This window comes from Ornithodoros turicata, unplaced genomic scaffold (genome assembly GCF_037126465.1).
Source record: "Ornithodoros turicata isolate Travis unplaced genomic scaffold, ASM3712646v1 ctg00001047.1, whole genome shotgun sequence".
Taxonomy (NCBI): Eukaryota; Metazoa; Arthropoda; class Arachnida; order Ixodida; family Argasidae; genus Ornithodoros; species Ornithodoros turicata.
In genome coordinates, this window is record NW_026999446.1 from 285553 (window position 1) to 304477 (window position 18925).

The window sequence follows — 18925 nt, forward strand, 5'->3', positions numbered from 1 at the left end:
GAGCTGCGCTAAGCGATCGTGGCCAAGAACGCGCCCCAGGCGCGTGGCCATCGTCGTCGTTGTCCACGGCCCGCTACAGGAGGTTATGCATTCACTCGAAGTGGGCTTCCCTGCACAGCATGTCAGCTCTGCGGAGGTGCTAGCCTTATTGTTATTACAGCGTTCAACATGGTAGAGGTTTTCAAACAGCATCGATCAGGACATGTGCTGATCGATGCTGTTTGAGAAGAGCCTTGTTGAAGAGATTATGGTCATCAAACAACAGAAAATGCTCACTTGTTCTGACATAATCAACGCTTGTCCTTTATTAGTTCCCCAAACTAGTTTACATGTATAATAACAATGATGAATTCAACAGCTAAGGCGGATCCACACCATTATGGTTAAGGGAGAGGGTGGTTTCTTTGTCGAAGCGCGTAGTGGGGAGGGGAAAAATGGAAATGCAATGCGTAAACTAATGTTGTTGTTTTTTCGGGGGTACGATAGCCCAACCGCCTCTCTTCCAGATCGTCACTGCACTTACCAGAGTATAAAACCAGGGTTGCATCAAGCATCGTAGCTCGCTATTGGCCTACTTGATCACAGATCACTACTGTAAACACACACAATGAATAGGCCATTTGCAAAAGTTCGAAGGAGCAGCGCGCATGCCGGGAAATGCTATTGAACAATATACAGAGTCCGAATGGTAGGAAAGACACTGCATCAAAGAGGAATCTGGAAAGAGGGTGCACACCATTTGTCTGCTCTGAATAGTGGGTTGCAATGACCATGCTGTCTCACCTAAGGGGTTTCAGGCTCCGCTGAGGAAGTCACCTGCAAACATGAAAGCAGATGAGTGAAGAGAAAAGAACGGACACGTATGTTCAACATATTACATAAATATTCTGTTGAAGTATGGTTTCTAAGATCATGCTAAACGAAGTATACTTTTATCAACAGTGCACCACCTGAGCTTAGGGACTAGATTCGGTAACTTCTATTTTGTCTTTTTTTTTTTTTTTTTTTTGTTGCTCTCTCTGTGCCGTAAGCGGCGGAAAAGTTCAGAGTCATGCAGATGAGAATTAACCCATTTACACAATCCTGAAATCTGTGATAGCATTTGAACCACACGGACTGAGACCTTTGTTAGCCCCAATAAAGAAAAATAATCACACTTTTGCGCCGTTTAGGTGGATGTTCTTTCCCCGGTGTGGACAGGTATTGTGATGGTGCTACACCTTGATTCAGACGACACTGAGCTCGTTATCCAGTACGTTGCAGAGATTCAGCGTACCCTTCGTAAATTCAATCATGGAAATGTCAGCTACAAACACGAGGAGTCGATGACACCGCATTGTCTTTCCACTCCGGCAGTCCGATTGCTTCGTGGCATCAAAAGCTGTCTGTCTCGTCACTGGGAAATATATGACATTAGATGCAGGGCGAATATTGACGTAAATTAGGGCAACCAACGATCTAACATAGTCTCGGCATGTCGACGAAAACCACAGGATGCGACTGCGATAGACTGCGAGCATCGCGCGGTCATCATGGAGATTTCCACTCCCGATGAACGCATACGCGGGATCCTATGGCGCATGCTCCTGGCGGGACCGTCACGATGACGTGTTGGCCGTGGTCCCGTCAAGTTACTCGCTGTGTCTCCGCTCGGCAGCTCGCCACGGCGCGGCGGAAGCTGTCCTCCCTTCGCCATTTAAATTCGCTCCCGAGAATACTCATCACATGATGAAAGTAAAATTTTGGTTCTACACTCGGATGCGATGCTGTTTCATCTCGTACAAGATCAACTTCTCACGCAGATTGTAAAAACGCTGACTGTCGACACAGCTAGCTTTTCGGAGTGCGCTCTCTTTGTCCTAGGCTATAGCGTACCTTTCATCCGTCTCACATTTTGTATCGCATTACAGAACGTACTGTTCGACATGGTTTTGTCCAGAAGTCGCTCGAATTTTGTGGTCGCTGTATTCCTCAACGCGACATTTCTCTGCACGAAGCTTCGCAAAAAACTGTCTTGACGAAACGAGAGAATGCTGTGAACACGTTTTATTTTCATCTCCAACCTCACTTACAGAGCGAGCAATGTTCGAGTATAATTAAATGTTCATTACTCTATTGGCCGCGTCCTTCCTTTTCGATCGATAACTTTTCAGTACCCCCTCCTGTATCAGCATGTCCGCTCGAATAGGATTCGGATCCCGAGATCCCGAAATCCTGGGATGAGTAGGTGGTCATACGACATCGTGGCGATACTTGCGAAAAATCACACTCCTGCCCCGTGATCCTAGAACCGACATTTAGTAATTCACAAATCCCAGACCTGTAAAAACGACTCGGGATTCCTTATCCCAGCTAGACTGGTACCAAGGTTGATGAGTTTTCGTATGCCTCGACATAAATTCATGTTTCAGAAATCAACTCCGGAGAGGCTTCACTTTTGTATAGCAATCACGACCACCCTCTTGGTTGCAAATCTGCTCGCAGGTGGACGTTTCAAGTACATATCGCAACACTGGAGCTCACGGGACAATTGGCAATGAAAAGATGGCTACGATGCAAGTGAGCTGGTCAAATTGATACATAATGTAAAATCCCACGCGACGTGCCCTGTCTGAGTGCTGCAGTGTTGCGATATGAACCATCATCAGTTCCCCCTCTTCCGCCCATTGATGCTTCAAGAAATATGACTCAATTTACACGCGAGATCTGTTTCCTGCAGAAACAACGACAGCCGCGACTTACCTGACAAAAGATAAAAGCATGAAAGCTATCTCTATGTCAAAAATACAGGGCCTTCTGTCCAACACCTCACGCCTCAGACGTATTTACGTGTCTACCGATAGCGGGAAACAAGCGTTCCCTCTCCAGACACAGCAAGCTTATCTTCCATTCTCACTCACTTTCCATAAAGCGTGAGCGTGACCGGCGGTCAGCACTTCACGACGCACCGGTTTGTAGCTCGACCCGACGCTAGTCAATACCCACAATGACCAGAGTTGCACTGCTGACGTTGGCCTTCCTGGCCGTGATTGTCGTAGCCTGTGGTTACTCTAGAAGGATCTCTCCGAGATGCTGCACCACAGGAAGACAAGATATGGGCGCTTCTCGTAGCTGGCTCTAACACGTACTACAACTATAGGCATAAGCGGATGTCTGTCACGCGTACCACGTTCTCCACAACCACGGCATCCCTGACGAGCAAATTGTCGTCATGATGTACGACGACATCGCCTACAGTCAGAGCAATCCTACTCCTGGTGTAATCATCAATGCCCCCAACGGGTCGGACGTCTACGCTGGAGTTCCAAAAGACTACACGGGAGATGACGTCACGCCGCAGGATGTCTTACACGTCCTACAGAAAAGGGCCGATCTCGTCCACGACCATCTCTATAATACACGACCATCACACTCGCACCTAGCCCCAGCGCCACTGATGTAGTTTCGTCAAGCGGCCGCCGCGCGTTTGTGGCGCTGAATACGGGACCTTCGGCAGACGACGCATGCTATGCGGATACCGTTGCTGCCGTCATTCGCGTTTGGTTTTTCCTATTTTTCACGCGGTGGACAGTGTTTGTCTCCAGTGCATGGTTTGTGCATGGTGCAGACGTGATGGTCTACTGCACCGTCCCGCTTTGCAAGCCGAAGAAAGCAGTGTTGAACACAAGTACGTATTTCATTCCACGAGTTCCGCTCAAATGCTGTCTTACGGGAGAAGTGGCTCGAAATATATCGTGGCGTCTTTGACACAAGTAACTTCATTGCGAATTGCGATTGTTTCATTTCATATAGGGTGTACTTTATAGGTGGCAGTGCGTACCATAAATAGTTTTATCTAATATAGCTGAGTATCTTTTACGCATCTCTCTCTGAAAAAAAAAAACGAATAATGAACCGTGGCCTCCGACCAGGGGTGGGATGCATTTTTTTAGTATTTAAATATAAATACAAAATACTTTGTTGAAAGGGGTGTTTAAAGGGACTATGAAATTTCCCTAACCCCCATACTTTTTTTCGATGGAAACTGTTCTTCCCGCAGAGAAACTAATATGCCACAAATTTTTCCGGACGAAATCGCTCCACTCTGCGAGGAGCGCGCGCTGGAAATGTCTCTTCCGCGTTCCTCCTCTCCCGCGCATATTTCCCTGCCGATGGTGTAACTGTACGGACCGCTCTTCGGTTCCCCGTTACGTCACCGGTGTTGCACAATGGCAAGTAATGCCGCGAGCTCGCGCTGTGGCTGCCGCCACTGCCGAAATCTGCCGATCGCGCGAAAGCTGCTGTCATGGAGATTTCCACTCCCGATGAACGCATACGCGGGATCCTACGGCGCATGCTCCTCGCGGGATTCCTCGGCTCGGCAACACGTCACGATGACGTGTTGCTGAGCCGGCCGTGGTCGCGTCAAGTTACCCGATGTGTCTCCGCTCGGCATCTCGTCACGGCGCGGCGCCAGCTGTCCTCCCTTCGCTGCTCCGTTTAAATTCGCTCCCGAGAAATCCGCTCGCGCGACTAAAGTAAAATTTCGGTTCTAGACTCAGAAAAATGTCTTCTTTCGAACGAAACGAAGAAAAAAATCGTTTCATAGTCCCTTTAAAATAAATACATTTCGATAGGGGTATTTAAATATAAAATATCCAGTATTTAAATGCCGTAACTAGTACCATAAATACTGTGATGAAGATGTCATCTGGAATTACAGAAATAACGATGAATATAAGAACGAGTCAGCAAGGAAAAATAGCATTTATTTGTTAGAATATCACGGTAATTTTAATATTAGAAGTTTTTGACTGCATCACTTAGGATTCTTGTGTTCGGCCGTACAATCAGATTCGCAAAGGAGAACAGCATCTTCACTGGTGCCGATGAGCAAAGGCTTGCATTAAATTTGATGAAGATGCTTCGTACAACAAAGTAATCAGCCGCGCCTATTGTCTGCAACAACAGCGAAAAACTCTCCATCTAAAATCGTTTTTCGCTGCATGCTAGCTCGAACTCTGCGTGTTCTCGGCATTTCAAGGCCGAAGACTTTAGCATCGGCGCAAAGCGCAAAATTCTCGGACGTGGCACCGTGGCTACGGTACCTACGTTTAGTGATCACGAAGTTTACACAGCCTTGCATCTCCCAGGAGTGCAAAACGAACAAATAAAAGGCACCAAAAGGTAGCGTCGCAGAAAAGCCACCATCAAGAAAAATTCTCAGAGTGGCTTCTATCCGAACAGGATAACAAAGGTTAGCAGAGCATTGTAATGGCAAACCGCAAAAGAAGAAAAAAAGTGTAAAAGTAAAATAAAAAGGGACCAATAAGTAGGAAAACGAAACAAGCAACTGCTGATTTAAAACTGAAGTGCTTGCTTATACAACAATTTCGGTTGGACGTCATAACATGTGTCAGTCATCTCTTTGCCAGGAACAGTTTCTTCTTACGGTCGCGTTCACCCATTCTCTGTAACTGCCCTGTATGTTAACACGGAACGACTCTCACGTGAAACGTAAAGTCTGAACGCGCTTGCGTCTGACAATCATAAACGCATGATAACTGGCCCAACACACTAGGTGCTGCTGCCAAGTTTATGTGTACGATGTACGGCACATAGTGCGCGAGTTTCACAGTTTTACATGCCACCTACGCTTGAGAGCACAGCCTATTTCTGAGTATTTAGTTTCAGAACTCTTAGCTCTACATGAACAGAGAACATGCCACAATACACAAACATGTACGCACGAAGAATTAACCACAAGGACCACTCATATTGGACGCAGCTGAGCTGCAACAGGCGCTCTTCTGGGTCCCGCAAGTTGCGCCCCTGGCGGGCGCTTCGCGCGTAAATACGGCACTTCCGCTCCTCGAGGCGCGGACGGAAGTCCCATAGGCGAACGGGCGAGTGTTATGGTCGTGTATTATAGAGATGGTCGTGATCTCGTCAAGCACACCAACGGAAGCCACAAAGTGATCAACAGCGGCAACGACGACAATATCTTCGTTTATTTCGCCGACCACGGGGCTTCTGGCCTCGTTTCATTCCCAAACGACGTGTTGCACGCGAAGGACCTGAATGACGCCATTCTTGACCTTTATCGCCCAGAAGCGGTACTCGAAGTTGGTCCTGTACGTGGAAGCTTGCGAGTCTGGGTCTATGTTTGAAGGCCTCCTTTCGCCTCATATCAACGTGTATGCAACAACTGGAGCTAATCCGCATGAACCATCATTCACCTGCTACTTAGACGACTACCGACCGACGGTGATTTCTACAGTGCGAACTGGATGGAGGACTCGGACAAGGAAGACCTACACAAAGAGAGCCTGGAGAAGCAGTTTCGTATCGTGAAATGTGAAATCAACACGAGTCACGTGAGCGAGTACGGAGATTTGCAGTTGGCCAAGTCGAAAGTGAGCGAATTTCAGGGAGAGAAATCGGCTGAACCTATTGTTGTCCCGAAATTTCCATTCGATGTAATTGACAGTCAAGAAGTTGCCCTGATCACTTAGAGAAAGAAGCTCGCAGCTGCAGCCCCGGAAGAGCGAGAAAGTATCGCGAAGCAGATTGAAGACATCCTGTCTAAGAGATTATTTGTCCATATGACGGTAGAAGAACTTGCGAAGGAAGCAACCTTCGGAAAAAAACATCAGGCTGCGCCATGTGCTCCAGAGCCGTTTTCCGCTACGCGGTGAAGCCGACCACCTGTGTTACAAGGCGTCCGTGCGTCACTTCAGGGAACATTGCTTCGATCTCTCCTATAACCCCGTCAAGAAAAATAATATCGAAAGAATGAAGCACGAAGTCAGAATAACTATTTAATACGTGAGCTTTCGAGCAGAGTCTAAGCAATAATAGCAGTTAAAGTAAGTAATAAAGTAAAAAAGCAAGTAAAGTAAGAGTAATAAGCAGTTAAAACATTGCTTACATAAGGAGTGGGATCGGTGAGAGAAAGAATCAAAGAGCAAGAGAGAAGCAACGCAAGGGTGAAATCACAAAGAACAAAACAGAAGGCTATACATTTGATATATATCCGACGCCAAGACCGTTGGAAGAAACGTACACCATTCTTTCCGCTTGAATTTCTGCCAGCCGCGCTTCTCCGTTGAAAAGAAGAAAACGGTTAAATATAACTTGCTTACACCTAACGTGAATTCCGTGAAAAAATTACTTGTGCACTCAAAAGTTGGACAGTGACATGTTGTAAAAACGATGCATACACATTAAAATAATGAGGGTAGGGATTATACAATGCTAGGCTATAGGGGAAGCATAAATCATTATTGTGCATTAATCAATCAGTCACAAAATCAAATTAATTAACCAAATGACAAGCATTTACCACAGCATTGTTGATTGTTGGAACAGGTGGCGAAATATCAATGTACCTTTTCATCAGGTGGTAAAGCGGGCCGCTATGTACATTTATACCATGGGGAACCAGACTGTGAAACTTTGCAATTAAAAACGATTCTCTATTCTTACGCTTAGATGGAGGATTCTTACGCTTAGATTAGATTATAGATGGCACTCTTCATAATATGTCTGCAGAGATTGTTCCAAAATAGCATATGTGATGCAGCGTCATACATTGGGCTTCTGGGAAAAATCATGATTCACCTGATACAGACGGCAGCCTTTGTAACGGTGTCTGACACATTTTTTGCAGCCACTGTTTTAAAATATGCATTAAAAATGCTCCAACTATGAAAATATCACGAAGTTCTTCATTTCATTTGTTTGCTTCAAAGACCTTTGTGAAGGGATTTACATAAAGGGGGGAGGTTTGTATCCAAAAAAGACAAATACCAAAATGATGTACACAAAAATACACAAAATTCGTTCACTCACCACAAAGAAATTCATTCGATCTGAAAATGATCATAGCACTTGGAAATAAATGACGATATATTTTGCTCTGATGCTATGTGGGCAGGAAGGTCATTCCAGTTTGACACCATCAGCTGGCGCGGAGAGTAGAGGAATTGTTTTTGTTTTTTGTGTAGGTGGAGCAAGTACTTTGTGCGGGTCATCACGTCTTGGAAGTAACTTGTGAGGCGATTGACAGTAAGTGGGGCGGGGAGGAGTGTGACTGTAATATAACTTACGAAAGAATGCGAGGCCTGATACCTGATCTGGTAATCAAAGGAGCAAGAAAGGGTTGGGCTTTAATGGCTAAGACGCTGGAAAAAGCATGATAATCACGAGCAACAAACCGTGCGGTTCTGTACAAATTCTACTTTGTCGATTAAGAGATGTTGGGATGGGTTCCAGATTGCTGAGGCATATCCCAGTTCTTTTGAACATGGCAGTTGATGTTCTGAGACTGGAACACATAGAAAGGACAAATCATCAAGTGCGTAAGAAATGAATGATGAAAGAAGGCAGTCACTGGAAAGGTTAGCCACTATAGTAGGACTTGAACCCACATCTTCTGAATTACCGATCCAGGGCTCTTACCAATTGAGCTAAGCTAACACGCCTCTCCAGTCACTTCCAAGGGTGCGGATGTACACTAGGAATTGGTTTACAGGCAGAAGAACATTAGACACTGTTATTATACAGGCATAGCTCTCTGTCCAGTATGATCATCTCAGAGCACATTTGCAGGAATTCACAGGCGGAAAACTTTCATAATAAATATGTAATAGCCTCAAACAGCTATTATATATAATAACTAGGACATGGAACTCCAATAGCAGATGGTGAGGCAGTACAACACAGGTAATCTTGCCATCACTATAAATTTCCCAGAAAGCTGAAAATAAATCGATAGAATTACTGCAATGAACTACTCAATTTTTCACCTCTGATATATTTTTAGCACTCTGTCTTTCACGTTTCAAAATATACATGCGTCGAACCTGCAGAAGCTTGTGTGTGTAAGTAGAGTCACACATCTCATGTGCAACAGGCAGGTCTAAGTTGTATTGAGATATGTCAAGTCCTTACGCGTGCTCACCACCTGTAGATTCCTTTAAAGGGAACAAAAAACTTTTTGTTAGTAACAACTTCACGCTATATACCACATTTCTAAAAGAAATTGGTCCCGTACCCGACTATACAACTGTCATGACCATTGCAGATGTCTTCCTCTCCTGTTCATTCCACTTCCATGAAGTCGTCACCCTAACATTGTTAAAAAAAACATATAAGTTTATGAGGATCGCATTTCATAGAAAATTAAATGAGGCTACCAGGCACGAAAGGCTTCAGCCTGATGAGGTGCCTAGCACCAATACAGCGTGCGATAACTGATATATTATCACTACGAGCATACAGCAGATCACAACCACATAAATAAAATACACAATTGCACCGAGCTGTGCACATTTTCACACACACACACACACAAATACATAACAGAGTGGCCTGTCCCTAATAAGACTTCAACAAGTTTGTGTAACTCTGTTTTGAAACTGGACACAGGAAGGCCATTTCCAATCAGCTGAAAAAAATTGTTCGGAAAAGGAACCGTTTCTGCTGATTTCCGTAGTTGGTCCGTAGCAGTGGAACCTTGTAAGGTGGTACAGTGATGGATTTCATACCGTAATGGCAAGTGTTTGAGATGGCGCTAAAAGATCCTGAGGCAATTTTGTACAAATGTCTGATTTGCAAGTGAACACTTTGTCTACTGTATGAAGGAGCTGAGAGGCTGGATGGATGGATGGATTGTAGTGGCACCCCTGGTAGGCCTCTTTGCAACGAGGGTCCAGCACATTGCACCTGTAGACATGGTTGTCGTACACCCGGCTTTCTTTCTTTTTTTTTTTGTGCACTGCAATTTTATCGTAGTTGCCCTCTGTGGTGTTTCCCCAGATTAGACAACAATAGTACAGCTTGGGGTAAACTAAGGATTTCAACTGCGTTGCTTTAGAATCCAGAGCATTTCTTTACTATGTGCAGTATGCTGCACTTTATTTATTTACTGCTGTGCTGAATATTTATTTATTTTTTATTCCAAAACCCAAGGGACCAGTAGGGGTCATTAGATGGGTAAATGATACAGCAAAACCTGACAACAGCCTTTGTATACTATTATTTTAAAAGGCGAACAAACAAGAATAATAATAACAATATTAATTTAAAGCAATAACGGATAATACACTGGCTACAGTAGACTAGCAAGGAAATCCATGTGACACCAAAGTTATTGATGAAATAAATAGGAAAGTAAATGCCTGCGGAAGGTTACGGGATCTGCGATGTCAACAATGTCCTGTGGGAGTGATTTCCACTCGGTTTCGGCAAGCGGCATGAAAGAGTGTCTGAAGGACTCAGTGCGAGAAATAGTACGTGACACTTTCTGACTGTAATATCAGTGCGATGAGAGATATACCGAGCCGGAATTATGTATAGCTGACTCAGGGATGTAGTGTAGAAGAGCTTATGGAATAGGCAGATCCGAAGATACTTCCTCCTTAACGTCAAAGTGGGAAGACCTATAGATTAAGTTTCATTAAGGACACACTTATTGAATGGAATAGTCCGATAAGATGAAACGGACGCACCGGTTCTGGACTGACTCAACAGGTGCTTCCAAATATGACTGATGGGAATCCCATATCGAGGCTGCATACTCCAACTGAGATCGGACCAGAATGTTATATGCAAATTAACATTTGTGGGCGCTTGTCTTGTGTTGCGTCCAAGGAAAGCAAGCGAGCAATTGGACCTCTTACAGATGGCTAGGATATGGTCCTTCCATGAAAGGTTAAATGAAAAGGTAAGGCCCAGGTACTTGCATGATGCGGGAGGGAAGAGAAAATGATTGGAGATAGACTACGTAACAGTTACAGGTTGTGGAGAACGGGTGAAACGAACAAATACGCACTTCGGCAAGCTGAGTTCCATTTGCAAGACTCTGCATCATTCACCAATTAAGTTAAGATCGCGTTGTAATATGATCTGGTCTGATATACTCGATATTGCTCGATACACCCCACAGTCGTCTGCGAAAACCCCAACTTTTGAAGTGATGTTGGTGGGGAGGTCGTTAATGTATATGACAAATAATAACGGGCCGAGAACGGTGCCCTGAGGAACGCCCGACGTGACGGAACAGAAGGATGATAAGGTACCGTTAACTATCGTGGCTTGTTTACGGTGGGATAGGATCTGTTCGGTCCAAGTTAAGAGAGATGGGGGGGGGAAGGTTTAAACGAGACAATTTATGAAGAAGACCCGCGTGAGATACCTTATCGAACGCCTTTTTGAGGTCGAGAAAGATAGCGTCTGTCGCCATCCCCTTATCCAGGCCAGTTTGTAAGTCATGAATGAAGCTGGCAAGTTGAGTTTCACAAGAGTATTTCTTTCGGAATCCGTGTTGGTTCTGATAAAAGAAAGAATGGGATTCCAAGAATTAAGAAAGATCAACGTTGAGTATCAACGTCTACGGGCGATTCGACGCCGTGCCGAGCGCCGTTTCCGTAGAACTGGCCGTATCGAAGATTACAAAGAGGCCTGTAGGGTTAAAGTCATTATCCTCCGACATCTGGGGAAGCTTTCCTCCAAACGGTGGAAATCTTTCTGTGAAACATTAAGCCCACATGCCACTACAGGACACATGTGGCGAATTGTGAAATGCTTAGGAGCACCGGTAAGTCAGCTTTTTCCATTCCGCGCTCTTACCGTGCATCATGGTACGCCAGAAACAGCTGCTGGGGAAGAATTTTGTGCGTTACTCCTAAAACCATCGACAGCGTCCCTAACTTCTTGTTACCAGGTGTCAACGCAAGAGGCACTTTGCGCTGTCGAGTTAAACCACAATGCTGAAGGTCTTGCGGTGGATCTTGACTTCACCCCTCAGGAGCTGGAAACAGCCATTCAAGCGTGCAATCACCGGTCGTCCCCGGGCCCGGATGGTGTATGGTACCAAATGATAATGCATCTTGGCCATGTGGCTTGCTTCGGTTGATGAATGACCAATGGCAAAAGGGAACTATCCCTGAGGGCTGGAAGGTATCGCGAGCAATACCTATTCTGAAGCCGGGGGAAGCACCAAGTCAAATAGACTCGTTTCGCCCAATAAGCTTGACAAGCTGCTTGTGCAAGATTATGGAACGTATTATCTTATCTCGGATTGAGTGGTATTTGGAATTTCGCAATCGTCTGCCGAAAGAGATGGCGGGGTTCCGAAGAGGAAGATGTACAATGGATTGCGTACTGGACCTAGTATCAAAAGTTGAACTGGAGCGATTGGGTGGACGATTGACTGCAGCTGTGTTCCTTGACATCAAAACGGCGTATGAAACGGGTGTATCCCGTTTGAAATCATTAAAAATAATCTTTCAAAAATAAACGCGTAAGTACCCACTGTTAAAAATATATCTCCCAGTATATACGCTTAAAAATAAACGCACAAAAATAATCGCCGAAATATTCCCGTTTAAATATAAACGCTAAGGAATCCACGGTTAAGAATATATCCTTAAAAATAAATCGTTTCAGAATCCCCCCAAATCCACCCTACAGTTGCTAGAGTCATGTGGTATGGCTCAAATCAAGGTGAACTGCAAGCAAGGGGCTTAACCTAACCTCACAGGACCAAACTAGCCTAAACTATCCCAAACTAACCGAAACCAAACTAAACTAACCTAACATAACATATGATATAACCTGGCGTAAATTGCAATCAGTCCGCCTCCGTGCTAGATGGTGAGGGGATTTTGAAACAGTTTATTTTTAATGGTAGATTATTGAACGGTGATCTCTAAGCGGGGATAGTAAGCGGTTTATTTTAGGAGATATATTTTTAACCGTGTGTTTTTTAAGCGGATTATTCTTCAATGTTTTATTCTTAAACGTTTATTCTTAATGGTGGATTTCGGGGACCCCCCTATGAAACTGCAAGTCAACTTCATGTTCTGCATGGCCTCTATTCCCTCGGCATAAGGGGGCGAGCGCTGAGGTGGATTGCTAACTATTTAAGTGGCCGGCCGGTATATCCCGCCGAATAATCCCCGTTTAAATAAAAACGCTAAGGGATCCACGGTTAAGAATATATCGTTAAAAATAAATCGTTTCTGAATCCCCCCAAATCCACCCTACAGTTGCTAGAGTCATGTGGTATGGCCCAAATAAAGGTGAACTGCAAGCAAGGGGCTTAACCTAACCTCACAGGACAAAACTAGCCTAAACTATCCCAACCTAACGGAAACCAAACTAAACTAAACAAACCTAACATTACTGAGATAGTCGGTATGCGTGGGAATAACAACAATTTAATACGAGTAACTAGGGACAAGACAATACATGTTGGAGCCTATGTCTCCAGACGAATCAGCCAGAAGAATGATCCAGGCCGAGCTCTCGCGCATCGTCTTCAGTGTCCGCAACCCAACCCACTAGCGCCACTACAATACCTCCCCCTTTAATAAGTAGAGCCATAGCGATCTACTGAACGACGGATCCTCAAGGGGTATCGGTGTGTATTGTCGCCCGTTGGAGCCGCTTCACTTGAAGGTGCGACAGCCTGTCCATCCCTCGGTGGTTGAACACTTAAGGACGTATGACGATTTCCGTCACTCAATGGTGGGTCCTCCACTTCGGGGAACGGTAAAGGAAATTCCGGTCCCTCGAGCACAAGATCTTGATCTGCCGTTGTCTTCGAAAATCCGCTTTCCCACGATTCCAAAGATTCCCTGAGCTTAAGATGGTCCTTATGTACTCGACGAATCTTCCCATCAGCATCTCGCACATGGAAGATCACTCTCCCTTTTTTTTCCATAATTTTTCCGGTTTTCCAGTGACCTTTCCTCTGCGGGTGAAGCATCCACACGCATGCGTCTTTTCCGAAAGATCGGTCCCGTGCCCGTTTATCATGACAACGCCTTTGTCGCTCTCGGGCACCCGCATCCGTTGACGTAGGAATCGGAGAAAAATCAGAAGGTCTAACAAGGTCCAACACAGACCGATAGTGCCTGCTGTTGAGCCGTTCGCACGGTGGACGACCTGTAGATGCATGTGGCGTTACACAGTATTTGAACAGGAACTCTCTGATATTTTCTCTCCCCTCCATAGTGAGCGAGATAGCGCTGTTTTAAACGTTCGTACCAAGTTTTCAGCTTGTCCGTTAGACTTCGTATGATATGGAGGCGTACGAACGTGATGAACTCCAAGTTCCGCAAGGAAGGTCGTAAACTGCTGACTGGTGAAAGGAGGTCCATTATCTGTCACCAGAACCTGTGGAAGCCCATGCTGCACGAAAATGTCTTTCATGGCGTCCATTGTCTTCGTCGCTGTAGTTGCTGCCATAGGCACCACCTCTGGCCACTTACTGAATGCGTCAGTTATTATGAGGTAATGTTTCCGATGCAACTCTGCGAAGTCCGCGTGTAGCCGAAACCACGGTTTCTCTGGCGGCTCCCATTGATGAAGTGGAACCGGGGACTCCTGGGCTGCGATGGCTGCACACTGATGACAACGTCTCACTGTGGCTTCAATATCTTTATCGAGGCCTGGCCACCACATGTATGAGCGGGCAAGCATTTTCATCTTTGTTTGACCGACATGGGAATCATGAAGGGTGTTCAGAAGTTGCAGACGATACTTATCAGGAACTCCCGTACGTAATCTGAGAAGTATGCACCCTCTGTGAGTCGTCAGCTCCGCTCGTCGTTGAACATATGGTGCGAACTGAGGTTCGGTTCTCTCAGGCCAGCCGTTTGTAATAAACTGAATTACTTCTTTTAAACAGGGATCTTCTTGTGTCGCTTCAGCAATCCGCTTCGCGGTGACCGGAAGGGTAGACATTCGAAAATCTTGCACAGCCTTTATCTCTTCAACATCGACGTTGAAAATACCCTGTTGCATTTGCTGATCAAATTGCACATCAGGCCCTTCTGGAAGTCTGGAAAGACCATCAGCATTTGCGATATTTAATGTCGACTTGAACTGGATGTCAAAAGAGTAACTCATGAGGATGATAGCCCAACGTTGCAGACGGCTTGCTGTAGTAACGGGAATGCCTTTGGACGACCCAAAAATCACCGTTAGAGGCTTGTGGTCTGTGAAGAGCGTAAACCTCCTCCCCCAAAGATATTGGTGAAATTTCTTGACACCAAAAATTATGGCGAGAGCTTCCCGTTCTATCTGAGCGTACCTTGATTCGGCGGGTGTCAGAGTCTTTGAAGCATGTGCGATCGGACGATCTGCGCCGTTAATACGGTGGTAGATGACGGCCCCAAGTCCTTTCGAGGACGCATCCACGGCCAGAAATATTTCCTTGCGCGGGTCATAATGTGTCAGTACTTCGACTGAAGTCAATTTCTTCTTAATCGTCTCGAAAGCTTCAACACACGACGCCGACCATTGCCATGGCACAGATTTCTTAAGCAAGTTGTTCAGCGGAGCACACACGTCTGCCAAGGAGGGTATGTATTTGCCGTAGTGCTGAACCATGCCCAGAAACGAACGTAATTCCGATACTTGCGTGGGAGGCGGCATGTTCAGTGTCGCGGATACCCTTTTCGGAGATGGTCCAAATCCCTCCGCTGTAACAACATGACCAAGGTACTCAACCTGTTGCTGCATGAACGCACACTTCTCTTCTTTCAGTGTGAAGCCAAATTCACGTAGTCGCAATAAAACCTGCTTCAAGTTTTCCAAGTGTTGGTGGTCGTTCTCGCCAGTCACAATAATATCGTCCAGATAACAAGCCGCTGAGGGTATTCCAGCGATCACCTGTTCCATGATACGTTGAAATACCGCTGGGGCAGACGCGATTCCGAACGGCATTCGGTTGAACTGATAGAGACCCTTGTGAGTGTTGATGACCAAGATTCTCTTCGCATCTTCGTCCAGCTCCATCTTGGAGATACGCCTCGGACAAATCTAGTTTGGAAAATTTCTCGCCCCCGTTTAGCGTTGCCAAGAGTTCCTCTGGCCGTGGTAGGGGATATTGCGTAATCTCAATCTGGGGATTCACCGTAACACTGAAATCTCCACAGACTCTTACAGCCCCATTAGGCTTTGGCACGACAACAATAGGAGTGGCCCATTCCGAGACTTCGACAGGTTTCAAAACGCCGTTCTTAACTTGGCGTTCCAGATCAGCTTCAACTGCCTCACGAGTCGCAAAAGGAATCGGGCGGGGCTTAAAGAACCTTGGCCGGGCGTCCTGTTTGAGATGAAGGTGCACTAAGGTCTTAGTACATCTTCCCAGCTGACTGCCAAAAAGTTCGGAATACGTTGCCAATGTTTTCTCCAACGCCAAATTCGAAGTGATCCTGTCCACTCCCACTCCTCCAGATATCTTGCCAACGAATAGCTCGTTGAGGTTTACGCCAAGCTTACGAACCACTCTCGCCCAAGAAGGTTGGTATGGTCCATCCTGGTGAAGAGGGCTTGTAGTATCTCTTCTTTTCCACCGATGGCAACCTTAACATCTGCCGCTCCACGAAGTGGAATTTCGTCCTTGTTAAAGGCACGTAAGCGATATGCAGATGAACGTAGCCTTGGCTCACCCAGTTTCTTGTAAGTGCGGTTGTCCAGCAGTGTTGCCCGAGATCCAGTATTTACCTGCAACACAACCTCTTTGTCTCCCACGCGACAAGTCAGGAACTTTCCATCTTCTTCGTCGGCGAGGAACACATCAGTCACCAGCTTCACCTTCCTGACCCTGTTACCCTTCTTCTGTTTCACCTGTGGTCCAGAAGAGCGACACATTTTTGCAATATGGCCCGTTTTCCCACGGGCATGACACTCTTCCGTGAGGAATCTACATGATTCTTGGAGGTGATTGGGATTGCCGCATCTGTAGCAAGCCAAGCTGCTGGCGTCCCTAGTTGCCACCTTATGCACGTCCATCCCCGCATGTAGTTGCTTTGATTCAGCCTCCGCGGCTAAGCAGCTTCCAGCCAGCTTAATTGCCGATTCTAACGACAAATTGTTTTCCAACACAAGTCGGGTACGAATACGAGTGTCCTTAAGGCCAACAATGAACGCAGTGAGGAATGAGCATGCTCGAACATCCGTTTCCTTTTCGTATTCGCAACGAGAAATGACTGCAGATAATCGCTGAACGAATTCTTGGACTGACTCGCCATCTTGCTGATGCGTGGAGAAGAGTTTGTACCTTTCAAACTCCTTGAAGCTTTTAGGCGTAAAGTGAATTGACGCATTCAGTAAGTGGCCAGAGGTGGTGCCTATGGCAGCAACTACAGCGACGAAGACAATGGATGCCATGAAAGACATTTTCGTGCAGCATGGGCTTCCACAGGTTCTGGTGACAGATAATGGACCTCCTTTCACCAGTCAGCAGTTTACGACCTTCCTTGCGGAACTTGGAGTTCATCACGTTCGTACGCCTCCATATCATACGAAGTCTAACGGACAAGCTGAAAACTTCGTGCGAACTTCGTACGAACGTTTTAAACGTTCGTACGAAGTTTTCAGCTTGTCCGTTGCCTGTTGTCAGCTTGTCCGCTGCCCGCGTGGGTTCGGATCCCATCCTCGTCGCCAGTTGAGATAGTCGGTATGCGTGGGAATAACAACGATTTAATACGAGTAACTAGGGACAAGACAATACATGTTGGAGCCTATGTCTCCAGACGAATCAGCCAGAAGAATGATCCAGGCCGAGCTCTCGCGCATCGTCTTCAGTGTCCGCAACCCAACCCACTAGCGCCACTACAATAACATGATATAACCTGGCGTAAATTGCAATCAGTCCGCCTCCGTGCTAGATGGTGAGGTGATTTTGAAACAGTTTATTTTTAATGGTGGATTATTAAACGGTGATCTTTAAGCGGGGATAGTAAGCGGTTTATTTTAGGAGGTATATTTTTAACCGTGTATTTTTTAAGCGGATTATTCTTGAATGTTTTATTCTTAAACGTTTATTCTTAATGGTTGATTTCGGGGACCCCCGCAATTTACGCCGGGTTATATCATGTAATGTTAGGTTAGTTTAGTTAGTTTAGGTTAGTTTAGGTTAGTTAGTTAGGTTAGGCTAAACTAACCTAACATTACATGATATAACCTGGCGTAAATTGCGGGTGGTCCCCGAAATCCACCATTAAGAATAAACGTTTAAGAATAAAACATTCAAGAATAATCCGCTTAAAAAATACACGGTTAAAAATATACCTCCTAAAATAAACCGCTTACTATCCCCGCTTAAAGATCACCGTTTAATAATCCACCATTAAAAATAAACTGTTTCAAACTCCCCTCACCATCTAGCACGGAGGCGGACTGATTGCAATTTACACCAGGTTATATCATGTAATGTTAGGTTTGTTTAGTTTAGTTTGGTTTCGGTTAGTTTGGGATAGTTTAGGCTAGTTTGGTCCTGTGAGGTTAGTTTAAGCCCCTTGCTTGCAGTTGACCTTTATTTGAGCCATACCACATGACTCTAGCAACTGTAGGGTGGATTTGGGGGGATTCAGAAACGATTTATTTTTAACGATATATTCTCAACCGTGGATTCCTTAGCGTTTTTATTTAAACGGGGTATTTCGGCGATTATTTTTGTGCGTTGATATTTAAGCGTATATTCTGGGCGATATATTTTTAACAGTGGGTACTTACCTGATTATTTTTAATGGTTTCAAACGGGATACATCCACAACAACACACACAGAACAAATATGGCAGCCATGACAGACCAGTAGGTAGAGGTTGAGTGCTAACAAGTGCAAAAACCACCAATATAAGCTACGTCTACTGCTATCCTCTGTGTAGAGATACACATCCATCACTCCGCTGTCGTGTTGGACTACGGGATATATTTTGAAACAGTTTATTTTTAACGATATATTTTGCAACGATATATTTTCATGGTGCATTCTTGAGCGATTGATTTTTGGGCGGGGATTTTTGCGCGGTTGATTCCTTATCCGGGAATTTTACGCGGTTTAGAATTTATTCTTAAATATTTATTAGTGTAACCCGCCGCACGAAGTATACTCATGCCCATAGAAGCCCTATGAAATTGGCC

At 45.4% G+C, this 18925-nt stretch overlaps 2 protein-coding genes across 2 annotated transcripts; one reads left to right on the forward strand and one right to left on the reverse strand.

Moving 5' to 3' along the window:
* Nucleotides 1–2544: 2544 nt before the first annotated feature.
* LOC135376151 (legumain-like) lies at nucleotides 2545–6822 on the forward strand. Its single transcript, XM_064608751.1, is given in 7 exon segments — nucleotides 2545–2559; nucleotides 3039–3141; nucleotides 3144–3376; nucleotides 4571–4579; nucleotides 5934–6086; nucleotides 6088–6241; nucleotides 6244–6822. Coding segments are annotated over 7 exon segments (918 nt in total). The 3' UTR covers nucleotides 6495–6822.
* A 1408-nt stretch (nucleotides 6823–8230) lies between these two features.
* LOC135376152 (uncharacterized protein K02A2.6-like) lies at nucleotides 8231–15792 on the reverse strand. Its single transcript, XM_064608752.1, has 2 exons — nucleotides 14038–15792; nucleotides 8231–8308 (listed from the first exon to the last, which is right to left on the reverse strand). Exons 1-2 carry the CDS (start codon nucleotides 15790–15792, stop codon nucleotides 8231–8233), a joined length of 1833 nt encoding a protein of 610 aa, XP_064464822.1.
* Between the last annotated feature and the right edge of the window lie 3133 nt (nucleotides 15793–18925).

Bases quoted from the DNA above. Each gene is read 5' to 3' on its own strand.
- LOC135376152 (XM_064608752.1), bottom strand. From the start codon at position 15,792: ATGGAGCTGGACGAAGATGCGAAGAGAATCTTGGTCATCAACACTCAC. The intron at 8,309-14,037 runs GTACGAACGTTT...TATGTGTTCCAG, and splicing joins ACGGACAAGCTGAAAACTTG to TCTCAGAACATCAACTGCCA.